The sequence below is a fragment of the Xiphophorus maculatus genome, chromosome 16 (genome assembly GCF_002775205.1).
Source record: "Xiphophorus maculatus strain JP 163 A chromosome 16, X_maculatus-5.0-male, whole genome shotgun sequence".
Lineage (NCBI taxonomy): Eukaryota > Metazoa > Chordata > Actinopteri > Cyprinodontiformes > Poeciliidae > Xiphophorus > Xiphophorus maculatus.
Window position 1 is genome coordinate 20,578,679 of NC_036458.1, and position 14,617 is coordinate 20,593,295.

The 14,617-nt window shown below is 43.2% G+C and overlaps 1 protein-coding gene across 2 annotated transcripts in view; it reads right to left on the minus strand.

The window, feature by feature from the left end:
• Nucleotides 1-6,511: 6,511 nt before the first annotated feature.
• LOC102235173 (ubiquitin carboxyl-terminal hydrolase 43-like) overlaps nt 6,512-14,617 on the minus strand; it is a 79,018-nt gene continuing 70,912 nt past the window's right edge. For both annotated transcript variants that reach the window (XM_023348487.1, XM_023348488.1), the window contains 7 exons: nt 12,988-13,065; nt 12,739-12,868; nt 11,600-11,942; nt 10,406-10,564; nt 10,140-10,310; nt 7,843-8,937; nt 6,512-6,682 (listed from right to left, as the gene is read on the minus strand). In XM_023348487.1, the coding sequence (XP_023204255.1) occupies nt 6,672-6,682; nt 7,843-8,937; nt 10,140-10,310; nt 10,406-10,564; nt 11,600-11,942; nt 12,739-12,868; nt 12,988-13,065 (1,987 nt within the window). In that variant the 3' untranslated portion in view covers nt 6,512-6,671. The remainder of the gene's footprint in view (nt 6,683-7,842; nt 8,938-10,139; nt 10,311-10,405; nt 10,565-11,599; nt 11,943-12,738; nt 12,869-12,987; nt 13,066-14,617) is intronic.

Genomic DNA, 14,617 nt, shown 5'->3' on the forward strand with positions numbered 1-14,617 from the left:
AGTGATGTCATCATTTGACCATTGGATATTATTGGACACTCGATTATGATCAATCACTGAACGTTTGGTGTCTCTGTGAGTTTTTGTGTTAGAATTACAAATTATTTAATTTTTTCCTCCATTACAACAGTGAACTGTCATTCCGTAGGGCAATGCTGCCCTCTGGTGTCGAATTACTGAAATAATGAAACTATTTCAGTGGGCAGCAGAGGGCAGCACTGCCCTACAAACAACGAACATGGACTGTTTATTATGTAATTACACAGAAGATCTCTCTAATTCATTCTGAGGGGGCGGGGCTTAGATGACGTCATAATATGATGACATAGCATTGTCAGGTATCACACCAGGATGAGTCAGGCCAAGTTTGGTGCAGCTCGGTCGAAACATGTGGAATCTAGAAGCAAACGTATGGCATCGGCGTTACAGGTCACTTCGCCACGCCGCCACACCCAGCTGCTTCATCGCAGCCGGTCAGGGCTTGGATCCACAACACACCAACATGTCTTCTGTCTCTGGACACAGTTTCATGTTGATTAGGTCAAAGGGCTAAGATAACGACCGTTCACAGTAAAACATGACACTTCCTGTTCTCAGGGGGCGTGGCCTAAGTGATGTCATCATTTCACCACAGGGTATTTTAGGACACCCGATGACGGCCAATCACTGAAAGTTTGGTGTCTCTGTGAGTTTCTGTGCAGGATATATAAGAGTTTGGTGTTTCATGGCGAGTAGGTGAACTTTGACCCCTGGTAACCCCCCTTCAGCAAGCTCATACAGTCACCAATTTGATAACTTTAAATCAGACATGCCTTATGATCAGACTGACCGAGTTTGAAGCCGATCAATCGAAATCCCTAGGAGGAGTTCGATCAAATACGAAGGCTGTAAACGTCAAACTCGAGGTCCAAAATGGACCTTCAATAGAAAATGGCCGACTTCCTGTTGGGTTTCGACCATGGCTCTAATAGACTTTTTTGTACGTCCTGACAAGATACACATATGTACCAAGTTTCGTAATTCTAGGTTAAAGCATGGCTTGGGGCTGTTCATTTAAAATACTCTAGGGGGCGCTATAGATAAATTAGGCCACGCCCACCAAATTTTGTTATGAATTCCTGTCGGTGGGTGGATAAGGATCCATCCTAGTGAGTTTGGAGCAGCTGGGCCCGAAATTGTGGAATTCAGAGCCAAACGTATGGCAACGGCGTTACAGGTCACTTCGCCACGCCGCCACGCCCACCTGCTATGTCAAAACCGGTCAGGGTTGGAATCCTCAACACACCAACATGTCTTCTGTCTCTGGACACAGTTTCATGTTGATTAGGTCAAAGGGCTAAGATAGCGACCGTTCACAGTAAAACATGACACTTCCTGTTCTCAGGGGGCGTGGCCTAAGTGATGTCATCATTTGACCATAGGGTAGTGTAGGGCACCCGATGACGATCAATCACTGAAAGTTTGGTCCCTCTATGTGTTTTTGTATAGGAAATATAAGAGTTTCGTGTTTCATGGCGAGTAGGTGAACTTTGACCCCTGCTAACCCCCCTTCAACATGCTCCAAAACTCACCAATTTGATAACTTTAAATCAAACATGCCTTATGATCAGACTGACCAAGTTTGAAGTCGATCAATCGAAATCCCTAGGAGGAGTTCGATCAAATACGAAGGCTGTAAACGTCAAAATCGAGGTAAAAAATGGACGTTCAATACAAAATGGCCGACTTTCTGTGATAGTTGGCTTATAACATTAAATGTAAGTTCTGAGTCTTTTGGTGAGCTCTACATGTGTACCAAATTTCATGTCTCTACGATGAAGTACGTTCATACCATTGTGTCAACATAAAATTGCTAGTTGCCGCCGTTCAGCAATTTTTTTTGCGATTTTTGCGACAACCTTAAAATTCAAAATTTTTAAATTTTCTAGTTGCGACCGCCAAGTTTGGTGAGTTTTTGAATATGATAAAGCCCCCAAAAAGGCTCCTCTTTAGGGGGGCAGAATCGTAATAATAATTAAAGCTGCAAGCAGCCTCGGGCGGCCCTCGCAGCAAGCGCCGCTCCGGCCTATTGGCCACCGCGGGGGTTCCAGCCACCGCAGAAGGTCTCGCACGATTTCCAGAGCCGCAGCCAACTCCCGACCGCAGAAGCTCCGCCGCAGTTTTCAGCACCGCCGCCCGCTAGCCACCGCAGAAGCTGTCGCGCATTTTCCCCGCCCGTCCACCAGGCGACACGCGTGAATGCGTTCGGCAGCGCTCCCCGACGACTGTCAAAAAATGTGGCGCAGATCGGTCGATGCGTCGAGGAGATACAACCCATGTATTAACTTAGGGGGCGCAGTGGAGCCAAATTACATTTCAAACCCGTTGGGCTCTTTAGAGGTGAACAAAGGTCATACAGATCCAGTTTGGCGCCAATCGGATGATCTATGCCTGAATAAGAGCCAAACGTATGCATATGGCGAGGGACTGATATTCGCCATTTGGCCACGCCCACACGGTTCAGCCAGCAGCGAGCATTGACAGAGTTTATCATCTGAATCATCGTGATTAGGTCAAGAGAGCCATAAACAGAGCTTTCCAAGGAAAAAAATGGCACTTCCTGTTGTGAGGGGGCGGGGCTTAGATGACGTCATAATGTGATGACGTAGGATCGACGGGCATACCACCAGGATTACTCAGGCAAAGTTTGATGCAGCTCGGTCAAAATATGTGGAATGTAGAGGCAAACGTATACGAACGGCGTTGCCGCCATTGAAAACACTTGGGACTTTAAAGCAAGCGAGACCAACTTCCTATCTGTCATCCAACACAGAATCAACTTGATTAGGTCAAGAGAGCCATAAACAGAGCTTTCCAAGGAAAAAAACGGCACTTCCGGTTCCGAGGGGGCGGGGCTTAGATGACGTCATAATGTGATGACGTAGGATTGACGGGCAAGCCTCCAGGATCACTCAGGCCAAGTTTGATGCAGCTCGGTCAAAATATGTGGAATGTAGAGGCAAACGTATACGAACGGCGTTGCCGCCATTGAAAACTCTTGGCACTTTAAAGCAAGCGAGATCAACTTCCTATCTGTCATCCAACACAGAATCAACTTGATTAGGTCAAGAGAGCCATAAACAGAGCTTTCCAAGGAAAAAAACGGCACTTCCGGTTCCCAGGGGGCGGGGCTTAGATGACGTCATAATGTGATGACTTAGGATTGACGGGCAAGCCTCCAGGATCACTCAGGCCAAGTTTGATGCAGCTCGGTCGAAACATGTGGAATCTAGAAGCAAACGTATGGCATCGGCGTTACAGGTCACTTCGCCACGCCGCCACGCCCAGCTGCTATCTCAAAGCCGGTCGGGGTTGGAATCCTCAACACACCAACATGTCTTCTGTGTCTGGACACAGTTTCATGTTGATTAGGTCAAAGGGCTAAGAGAGCGACCGTTCACAGTAAAACATGACACTTCCTGTTCTCAGGGGGCGTGGCCTAAGTGATGTCATCATTTGACCATATGGTATTGTAAGCCACCTGATGTCGATCAATCACTGAAAGTTTGGTCCCTCTATGTGCTTTTGTATAGGAAATATAAGAGTTTCGTGTTTCATGGCGAGTAGGTGAACTTTGACCCCTGCTAACCCCCCTTCAACATGCTCCAAAACTCACCAATTTGATAACTTTAAATCAAACATGCCTTATGATCAGACTGACCGAGTTTGAAGTCGATCAATCGAAATCCCTAGGAGGAGTTCGATCAAATACGAAGGCTGTAAACGTCAAAATCGAGGTAAAAAATGGACGTTCAATACAAAATGGCCGACTTCCTGTGATAGTTGGCTTATAACATTAAATGTAAGTTCTGAGTCTTTTGGTGAGCTCTACATGTGTACCAAATTTCATGTCTCTACGATGAAGTACGTTCATACCATTGTGTCAACAGAAAATTGCTAGTTGCTGCCGTTCAGCAATTTTTTTTGCGATTTTTGCGACAACATTAAAATTCAAAATTTTTAAATTTTCTAGTCGCCACCGCCAAGTTTGGTGAGTTTTTGAATATGATAAAGCCCCCAAAAAGGCTCCTCTTTAGGGGGGCAGAATCGTAATAATAATTAAAGCTGCAAGCAGCCTCGGGCGGCCCTCGCAGCAAGCGCCGCTCCGGCCTATTGGCCACCGCGGGGGTTCCGGCCACCGCAGAAGCTCTCGCGCGTTTTCCAGAGCCGCAGCCCGCTCCCCACCGCGGAAGCTCCGCCGCAGTTTCCAGCACCGCCGCCCGCCAGCCGCCACAGAAGCTGTCGCGCATTTTCCCCGCCCGTCCACCGGGCGACACGCATGAATGCGTTCGGCGGCGCTCCCCGACGACTGTCGAAAAATCTGGCGCAGATCGGTCGATGCGTCGAGGAGATACAGCCCATGTATTAACTTAGGGGGCGCAGTGGAGTCAAATTACATTTCAAACCCGTTGGGCTCTTTAGAGGTGAACAAAGGTCATACATATCCAGTTTGGCGCCAATCGGATGATCTATGCGTGAATAAGAGCCAAACGTATGCATATGGCGAGGGACTGATATTCGCCATTTGGCCACGCCCACACGGTTCAGCCAGCAGCGAGCATTGACAGAGTTTATCATCCGAATCATCTTGATTAGGTCAAGAGAGCCATAAACGGAGCTTTCCAATTAAAAAAACGGCACTTCCTGTTCTGAGGGGGCGGGGCTTAGATGACGTCATAATATGATGACATAGGGTCGTCAAGGATCCCACCAGGGTCACTCGTGCAAAATTTGGTGCAGAAGCTATCGACCGTTCACAGTAAAATACAAGACTTCCTGTTGTCAGGGGGCGTGGCCTACGTGATGTCATCATTTGACCATTGGATATTATTGGACACAAGATAATGATCAATAACTCAAACTTTGGTGTCTCTGTGAGTTTTTGTGTTAGAATTACAAATTATTTAATTTTTTCCTGTTCAATTCAACATTGAACTCTCATTCCGTAGGGCAATGCTGCCCTCTGGTGTCGAATTACTGAAATTACTGAAATAGTTTCATTATTTCAGTAATTCGACACCAGAGGGCAGCATTGCCCTACACATGACAACGGATACCCTTTGTATTACACAGTCGATCACAGGGGAACTTTGAGCCTTGCTAACTCCCCTTCCACCTGTTCAAATGTCACCGTTTTGATAACTTTGAATTAGACATGCCTTATGATCAGACTGACCGAGTTTGAAGCCGATCAATCGAAAACCCTAGGAGGAGTTCGATCAAATGCAAAGGCTGTAAACGTCAAAATCGAGGTCAAATGAACTTCAATCTAAAATGGCCGACTTCCTGTTGGGTTTAGAGCATGGCTCTAAGAGACTTTTTTGTACGTCCCGACAAGATACACATGTGTACCAAGTTTCGTAATTCTAGGTTTAAGCATGGCTTGGGGCTGTTCATTTAAAATACTCTAGGGGTCGCTATAGAAAAATTAGGCCACGCCCACCAAATATCGCTATGGATTCCTGTTCGGGGATGGATAAGGATCCATCCTAGTGAGTTTGGAGCAGCTCACCCCGAAACTGTGGAATTCAGAGCCAAACGAAATTCGATGGCGTTCGCAACGCCGCCACGCCCACCTGCTTCATCGCAGCCGGTCGGGGTTGGAATCCACAACACACCAACATGTCTTCTGTCTCTGGACACAGTTTCATGTTGATTAGGTCAAAGGGCTAAGATAGCGACCGTTCACAGTAAAACATTACACTTCCTGCTCTCAGGGGGCGTGGCCTACGTAAAAAAAAAATTTCACTGCAGGGTATTATAGGACACCCGATGCCGATCAATCACTGAAAGTTTGGTCCCTCTATGTGTTTTTGTATAGGAAATATAAGAGGTTTTTGTTTCATGGCGTGTAGGTGAACTTTGACCCCTGGTAACCCCCCTTCAACATGCTCCAAAACTCACCAATTTGATAACTTTAAATCAGACATGCCTTATGATCAGACTGACCGAGTTTGAAGCCGATCAATCGAAATCCCTAGGAGGAGTTCGATCAAATACGAAGGCTGTAAACGTCAAAATCGAGGAAAAAAATGGACGTTCAATACAAAATGGCCGACTTTCTGTGATAGTTGCACTATGACATTACTTGTAAATTCTGAGCGTCTTAGTGAGCTCTACAACTGTACCGAATTTCAAGTCTCTACGATGAAGTAAGTGAATAGCAATGGGTCTTTTGAAAATTGCTAGTTGCTGCCGTTGAGCAATTTTTTTTGCGATTTTTGCGACGACCTTAAAATTCAAAATTTTTACACCGCCTAGTCGCTTCCGCCAAGTTTGGTGAGTTTTTGAATATGATAAAGCCCCCAAAAAGGCGCACGAAGAGGGGGGCAGAATCGTAAGAAGAATAAGAAACAGTACAGATACAATAGGCCTTCGCAGCGCTTTGCTGCTCGGGCCTAATAAGAAACAGTACAGATACAATAGGCCTTCGCAGCGCTTTGCTGCTCGGGCCTAATAAGAAACAGTACAGATACAATAGGCCTTCGCAGCGCTTTGCTGCTCGGGCCTAAAAAAAATAAAATAGAGATGTCGTTTGCTGTAAGCAATGCCTCCAGCAGAGGGCGCTTCTCTGGGGGCCCTGCTGGGAAACCAGGCGAGAGGTCCTTTTGTTTGGCCGTCATTCTTGGCTGTCACATGGGCACTTGTGTAGGGAAAAAACAAACACATAATCATAAGTTTCATAAGTGTCACAATGAAAATTAAACAGATGCAGGCAAATCTGTTAGTAAAGATGTGTAAAAGGCCTTACAATAAATATGATATTATTCAGAGATCTTACTCTTTAAGCTAATGGCTAATACGATGATAGAAGACCCATATCTGTCCTGCTAACACACACAGTGGGCAGGATGGTAAGAGAGGGGAAAAACATTTCATCTACATACATATTTGGAACGTGTCAGTCATATACCCAAACATGTCGTTCATATGTTTCTATAATCCAAATGCAATAGAAAATAATATTGTCCTGCTGCCACGGTGGTTTCTCAAGTCCGAAGACTCCAAAGCTCCTTTACACTACAATCAATCATTCACCAATTTATACCCACATTAGCTGCTTTTCCATTGACCTTAAAATTGCACAAACTGGAATTTCTAAAATAAATACACTTAGTGGAAAGGTACCAATTATAAAAAAAAAACAAACGTTTTTCAATGAAAAGTTTTTTGGACTATGATGAAGTGGATTTTTTTGGGCCAAAATTTGAGTATTTCACAAAAACTGCAATGGAAAAACTTTTTTCGCATCAACCAGGTCATGCGATCGACAACCATTTGTTACTACTGGCGGAAAAGACGAAGGAGGCAACAGGAAGTCATAGGAGGAGGATGGCGCAGCATGTTTTTAAATGACTTATCGCGTTAACAGACTTATTCAAGTGAGACTTAAGTTGCGTTTCTTATTTAACGGAAACACGGCGATTGTGAAATTGTGTTTCTTAGACATTAGCTAAATATCGACAAAGTTTTATAATTGACACGTACAGTAGATGGTGGTAAGCCACATTGTAGCCACAGCTATCCCGGGGTGAAGACGGTGTCACAACGGTAAAAAGAGACGGATGTAGCAGGGATTCAAACCTGCAACCCATCTGCAACATGACGAACTCCTTACCAGCTTAGCCACTACCGACCTATTAACAGGAGGGGTGTCAACAATTTTGCCTCCCCACAGAATAAATTTACTCAAATTAATCACTGACTTCTTCTTCGTTTCTCAGTGTGAGATTACTAAATAGGAATCTACTTCAAGGCTTTCCACACATCTTTGCCAGCGTTCGTGGAAACCTCTTTGCCTACCCAGGGAGGTGGTGCTGTACCGCGTCCGCTGCAGCGTGGAGTAGCCAGGCTTGTCTGACAGCAGGACACGGTGCGCCTGAGGGATCCCCACCTCCCCATTCCTCTGGAGGGAGGCACATCTGCGAAACGTGAAATCCAGCTTGGTCTGGATGTTGCTGGAGCTGTGAGCCCGCTGGATGTCCACAGGCTCCTGATTAACAGCTTTTCCATTGACCGGGTGGGTTTTGCAGCTGTGGCCATCGCAGGTGGGAACGCTGCTGCCTGGTGCTGGAAGAGTCCCATTGGAAAGCGACAGCTTGGCTAAATTACTGCTCGCCAGTTTCCCTAGATGTTCATGGCCATTCATTTGTCTCACTTGTTCTTTGCCTGGGGACCTAGGAATGTCTTTGTTCATCAAAACCGGCTTGAAAAACGACAAGAGATTTTCTTGGCTCTGACCCTCATCTCCTGTTGGGTTCCTCCTGCCTTCCATCGTCTGTGATAAGTCTTTTTGGGCCCTGGTGAGGCCAGTCGCCTGAACGGTGGTTCTTCTAAGCGTAGACTCTCTGCTCGGAGGAGCACTGTGGCTTATATGGCCACCCAGAATGCCCCCTCTGTGCAGGTAGAAGTCCAGAGCCCTGACCTGGTCAGTTCTCAGTCTCTTAGATAAAGATCCTTGCCTCAAACCATCATCATCTCTTGAACGGAGGTTTTCGTCGTTATCAGATGCTTGGCCTGCGTTTCTTTCCAGACAGGCTCGCCTTTGCCCCTCTGGGATTTTGGGAGAGTAACAAGCGTCACAGCTGAGCCTGTCCGTACAGCTGAGACTGCTGCCGCTGGGTGAGCTGCAGTCCTGTCCCACGTCAAGGACTCTCCTCTGTGGCGGAGTGGCCACCAGTGTGATGATAGGGTCTTTGGTGCATCTGGGCCGGCGTCCAGACTCCAGGTACTCCACCAACTCTCCAGACTGGACTTGTGCCGGGTGCTTGATGCGGTCTTTGGACCCAAAAGACCAACGCAGTGGAAGAACTTTGTTCAGGGCGTCCTTGGGCTTGGCAGGTGACCTCATGCTTAAGCTTCTAACCTTGGTACCTCGCATCATCTGATTGGAGCCATCTAGAAAAACACATTAAATGTCAGGTATGCACTCACCAAAATCTGATATATTCAAATGATTTAACCACTTACAGCCCTTTGCAGAGGTATTCCCATGATTTTATGAAATACACTTCTACAAAGTATTGCAAAACTGGAATAAAAATGAGTCTATATGCGAAATGTTAAGTGTGGCAGAACGCCAACACTGCTCTTCACCTTGAACACACCACCATGAAACATTACATACACATTCTGTGGATGCTGGTCGGAGTTGACGATGAGCTAAATATAGGCTAATCCTTAAAAAGAAAGTTGTTAGAGGCTAGATAGTTGTCTAAAGCATACTATTAGACAACTACAAAATGCTTTAGAATGGCGCAGTCAAAGTCCAGAATTTAATAAAAAATATTAAGCTTATGTGACTTAGCTTAGCGTGAGTTATTTATGGACATACATTCAGTCTCCAGAGGTTCAAGATGCTTAAGACACACTCTAAAATACTTAAACTAAAATCTGGTCCTTCAAATAACGGCGGGGCCAAATAAAAATGCACAACTCAATCAACAGATCCCATGTATGACAGGGATTGATAATTTTCCACAAGAATGGTCAAAACCATTGCGTTTACGTGACTGCTAACTCTGACCTGCAGGTGGCAGTGTTTCTTACTTCTTCTATACTTTATTACAGTCTGCCACTGACGTGGCAAGTAACAAAAATCGAGATATTTAAATTATTTAGAGAATAAAAATGCATGTGTCCAGTCTGTCTTCTTGTCATTTTTTCTTTCATCTTGTTTCTTCCATATGTAGATTTTTGAGTGGATTTACTGGGGGAAAATATTGTGAAATTCTAAAGTAGCAAAAGAACATCAGTGATTTTAATGCAAAAAAACAAAAAAACAATCAGGAGATCTTCAGGGAACCGTTCAATAAATTCACTATTTTGTGCTGGCGAGTCACATAAAAACCCACTAAAAAACCCAAACGAAAGTTTAGGGACTAAAAATATTTCTGCACTGTACCTCGATAAGGTTTGTCACAGTCTGGTGCAGAGGAGGTAATTTTATTCTGAGTGTTTTGAGTTTAGCTGGACTGCCAAAGCTACCACATTTTTCCAAATGTGGTTTGAGGTTTTGGATGAGTTGACATCCAACACCTAAACCGCGTCAACATAAATTACGGTAGGCCGTTTTCAATCTTTATAATACAAATACTCACTTCCTTCCACTCCTCTGTTGGGTTCGTCTCCAAACACCGGCAACTCAGGAGACTCCGGAGCAAATCCCGGTTCCGAAAGAGCCGGACTGGGAACCCCCGAGACAACGCTGCCACCGCTTTCCCCGTTCAGCCGGACCAGCCAGTGGTCAGAGGTGGATGAACTGGTGGAACCTGACCAGAAACACCAAATTGTGTGGGGGGGGGTTTCATATATTTCACATGAAAAAAACAAACAAACAACAAAACCACTGAGAAGAGAGACAAACCAGTGAGGGAGGAACTGGCAGACCAGGGAGGGATGGTGCTTCTTTTCTGGTAGAAGAGGATGTAAGCTCCTCGTGTGCAGACCTCGGCCTCCGGGACAGGCTCAACGGTGCTGTCGTCGTAACTGTACCACTGACCGTCGACCGAGTTTCGACAAAAGGCTGCAATTAAAGCAACGGGAAAGAGAGATATGCAACTTACAGGTCAAACGAAAAATCAAGGTTTATGTCGGTGAGAAAAAAAAAGAAAGTAGGATGTAGATGACGATTACTTTAGGTAATCAATTATTGTGACGATGAATCGATTAATTTGAAGAACATGGCTAAAATTCAGCAGAATTTTCATTTTACCACTTAAGCTGCTTTTATAGACTAGATTTAAATTTGAAGATGAAAATAAACAAATAAGTGAATCCCTCTTTTAAAGAAACAATATAAAAACATTTCATTGCCTCAAATGCAACTTGAAAAGCGTGAAGCTGAAAACTATGACACTTGAGGAGATCTGGGTAAAACATATTTACAGACAAAGGTTTTTCACCTTAAATGCATATAATAAATGCATATATTCTCCTTTTTTGAGTTTGACAATTGATTGATTACTAAATTAGTTCACAATTATTTCAATGATTAATCATAATTAACTGGATTTATAATGATTAATACAATTAATCATGAGTAATACGATTTATGCCATTAATATTGATTAATACGACTAATTCTTGAAATAATTGTAAACCAATTTAGTAATCGATTTATCAGCAACTGGAGTAACACACTCAAAAAAGGCAGAAAATCATGATAATCCAATTAGTCACGATTAATACCATTAATTGTGATTAATACCAGCATCTTGATCAACCAGATTTATCTGAATTAATGCCATTAATCATTATTAATACGATTAACTGTAGAAATAATCGTAAACTAATTTAGTAATCGATTAATCATCAACTGGAGTAACAAACTCCAAAATGGCAGAAAATCATAATCCAATTAATCACGATTAATACCAATGATCATGATTAATCAGATTCATCAGGGTTAACTAGATTAACATGATTAACTGTTGAAATAATTGTAAACTAATTTAGTAATCAATTGTCAACTGCAGTATACAAACTCAAAAACGGCAAGTAATCCTGATTCATGTGATTAATCGTGATTAATCGTTTCAACCCTAGAAGGAATCCAGACCTGTGTAGTGACCGCCGTGCATCCCTCCATGGTGGTTACAGACGGCGTAGAGATTGTACAGGAAGTCTGGAGGAGCCAGGTCAGGCCGCCTGCAGTGCTTCCAGCCCGGCTGAAGGGGGCCGTGGTGGGGGCCGTTGTTGCGGCTCACCATGTGGGGGGTCATGTCCAGTCCCGCCAGGGGGAAATGCACGAAGGTGGTGAGCTTGTTCCGCTGCTCGCCCACCTGCCTGAACCGCTTCAGGTGGAGGATGAGGATGTCCGGCAGGGTCCACAAACTCATCTTCACCATGCCCTGCTGGAGCTGCTTGCAGTACGGGCACTTCCAGGCGTCATCTGGGGCGAGCTGATCGAAGGAAAGCCACGGAAAGACGAAGGGAGAGGACAAAATCACAAAGTCGGACGGAGTAAATCCACAAGAGGCCAGTGCTTGGCAGAACTGCTCATTCCAATTGAATGCGTTCACATTTCGTCAAGTCACAGTCACAAAATGTAATGTTTATTTCAGGAGACAGACCAAGAAAGACAGTGCAGTGTGTAATGGTAAAGCGGAAGGAAAACAAAAAACACAAAATCTTACCAAGTCTAGAGGAAATATCTTACTACATCTTAAATGAAACAAAACTAACTTACACATAACTTTTCAGTAAAATGTAGACTTGTTTTTAAAGAACTAGTTCCACAAGCAATGTTTTTCAATTATGACAGACATTTTCCCCCATTTATAAGTAAAGAAATTGCCAGTGGAACTAGTAAATATTTAAAATCAATATTAAGGAATTACTGACCTAAAACAATCTGAAAAGTTCCTTGTACGTTAGTATTAATAGTATTATTAGTTCAAGTGTACTAACATTGCCCTGGAAAAAAGATTTTTTTCAAGAGAGTAAAATATAGGTCACATTAGGCTTTATATGTATATGCAATGTACACATTATTAATTTTTACACTTTTTCATCATCATTAAGGAATTGTTGACTTAAAACAAGCTCCTACACCTTGCTGAAAAGTTACTTTGATGCCAGTTGTGTCTTATTTACAGTGAACTACAATATTTACGCTAGGTACTGGACGGAAAAAAAAAAAAACTTAGGTAAGATGTAGTGTTTTTGCAGCGGAGTGTCTTTTAAGTCCGCTTCCACCTGTTCCTCTTTGGTGTAGAGCTGGAAGCACTCGTCCAAGGTGCAGCTGAACTGCTGGACGTGCTGCTGCTGCAGGTTTCGTACGCTGTCGCCGTCCTTCACCACTTCTTCGTGGATGTTACCGAACAGACTGGCCCGCCCCCAGCAACAACCACAACAACAACAAGAAAAAAAACCCCCAAAAACGTCAGAGAAAACGTGCAAACCGATGCAACGAGGCGTCACGGAGGGACAGAGGAACACACTGACCAGTCTTTGACTCTGTGCTCCCACTCGATGATGAGCTTCACGTGAGGAGGCCCTCCAGAGCCGCACAGCTTCAGGGCCCTAATGGACAAAGGAAACAGATGAAGAGTTTTTTTCCCCCTTTTTGTTGCTTCTACTAATCAATCGTGATTAACAAATTTTGGCTTTTGTTCCAGGAAAACACAGGTTGGTCCGAGATTCAGTATCCCAGACCAACTTTATTCTTGCAATGCTATACTTTATTCTCAAATTGAATATAAATAAATAAAAATTACTCTTTCATACTATAAAAGGTATCAGGTTGAAGTCTAACTTGTTTATGACGTTTAACTTATTATTAGTGGAAATGTTTGTTTATATTTGTGTATTAGGGGAAAGAAAGGCACAATAAATTCACACCTGTCCACTCAGTTCATGTTTCCAAAATGTACTGAATTGTTTATTTAATCATTATTCCATCCTGGAGGGGTAGAAATCCCCGTTTGAATAAATTATTAGGAGCCTGAAACTACCGAGATCTTATTGTAAATTGGTGACAGGCTCTGTAACGTACTAATGCTTTCTAACCACTAGGTGTCAGTAATGTTACAGCTGTGTATTCTGGACCAGAATACGTTGATATAAAAACAAGGTGAGGATTTGAAAAATGTATTCAGTTAGAAGCAAGAGAGATCCGTCACCTCCGTTAGCCGCGAACTCAATGCAAATAATACATATTTAGCCAAGAATAACAATGATAATAACAAATAATTTGACAGAAATACAGCACGGAGACCCGCCTCCTGGCTCTGACTGGTTGTTTCTGACTGAGTGGTGAATTTCTGCATTTAGTACAGGGACAAGGCAGAGGAGCTTGATTTTTTTCCCACAGATTATTTATCTGTCTTATAAAATGCTGCCATAACATAATGAGAATTTGAACAAATAAAACTTTTTTTTTATATAAAAGTCACATTCTGCAGCTTTAAAACTCATCTATCCGCTCGGACCTTTCCTTCCACGTTAACGTTTTTGTTGCATGGCTCCTTCTACACCTGTTTTATCCGTCTGATTTTCACATTTGTGTTCAACTCAAACTTTTTGTCCTCAAGGGACAATTTAAAGGCACAATGAGTTACTAAAAACAATTAACATGCCCTGAAAAACATAGAAACAAACAGACAGACGAGAAGTTAATGCAACGACTCTGTAGTTTATAACCCCAGGATAATTTTAGGGTTTTATTTCCTTTCATTTTTTTAATGTCTATTGTTAATGTACAATGTTTTGGTCCTTTAAAGTGCTTCAGAAATAAAGCTTGATTGGATTTAAATTCCCTTCTATACATAACGCTCACACATATGTCTTTTCCAGTGACACAACCAGCATCTTAAATACAATATTCCACCTGCGTACATCATTGCTTCTTTGAACAGTTTGTTATTTTTGAAACCAGAAACTCTCTGTTGCAATTCAGTTTGAAAATATTCTAAAAACTCAAATAGTTAGGACCATGTTTTCTTTTTTTTTTTTTTGTGGTTACAAACTCACTGCTTGTTTTTCAGAAAACATCATTCAGATTAAGAAAACCGGAATGCCATAGCAGGAAATCGTAAATAATCCATGAAGGAACTCTACATTCAGAGCAAAGACA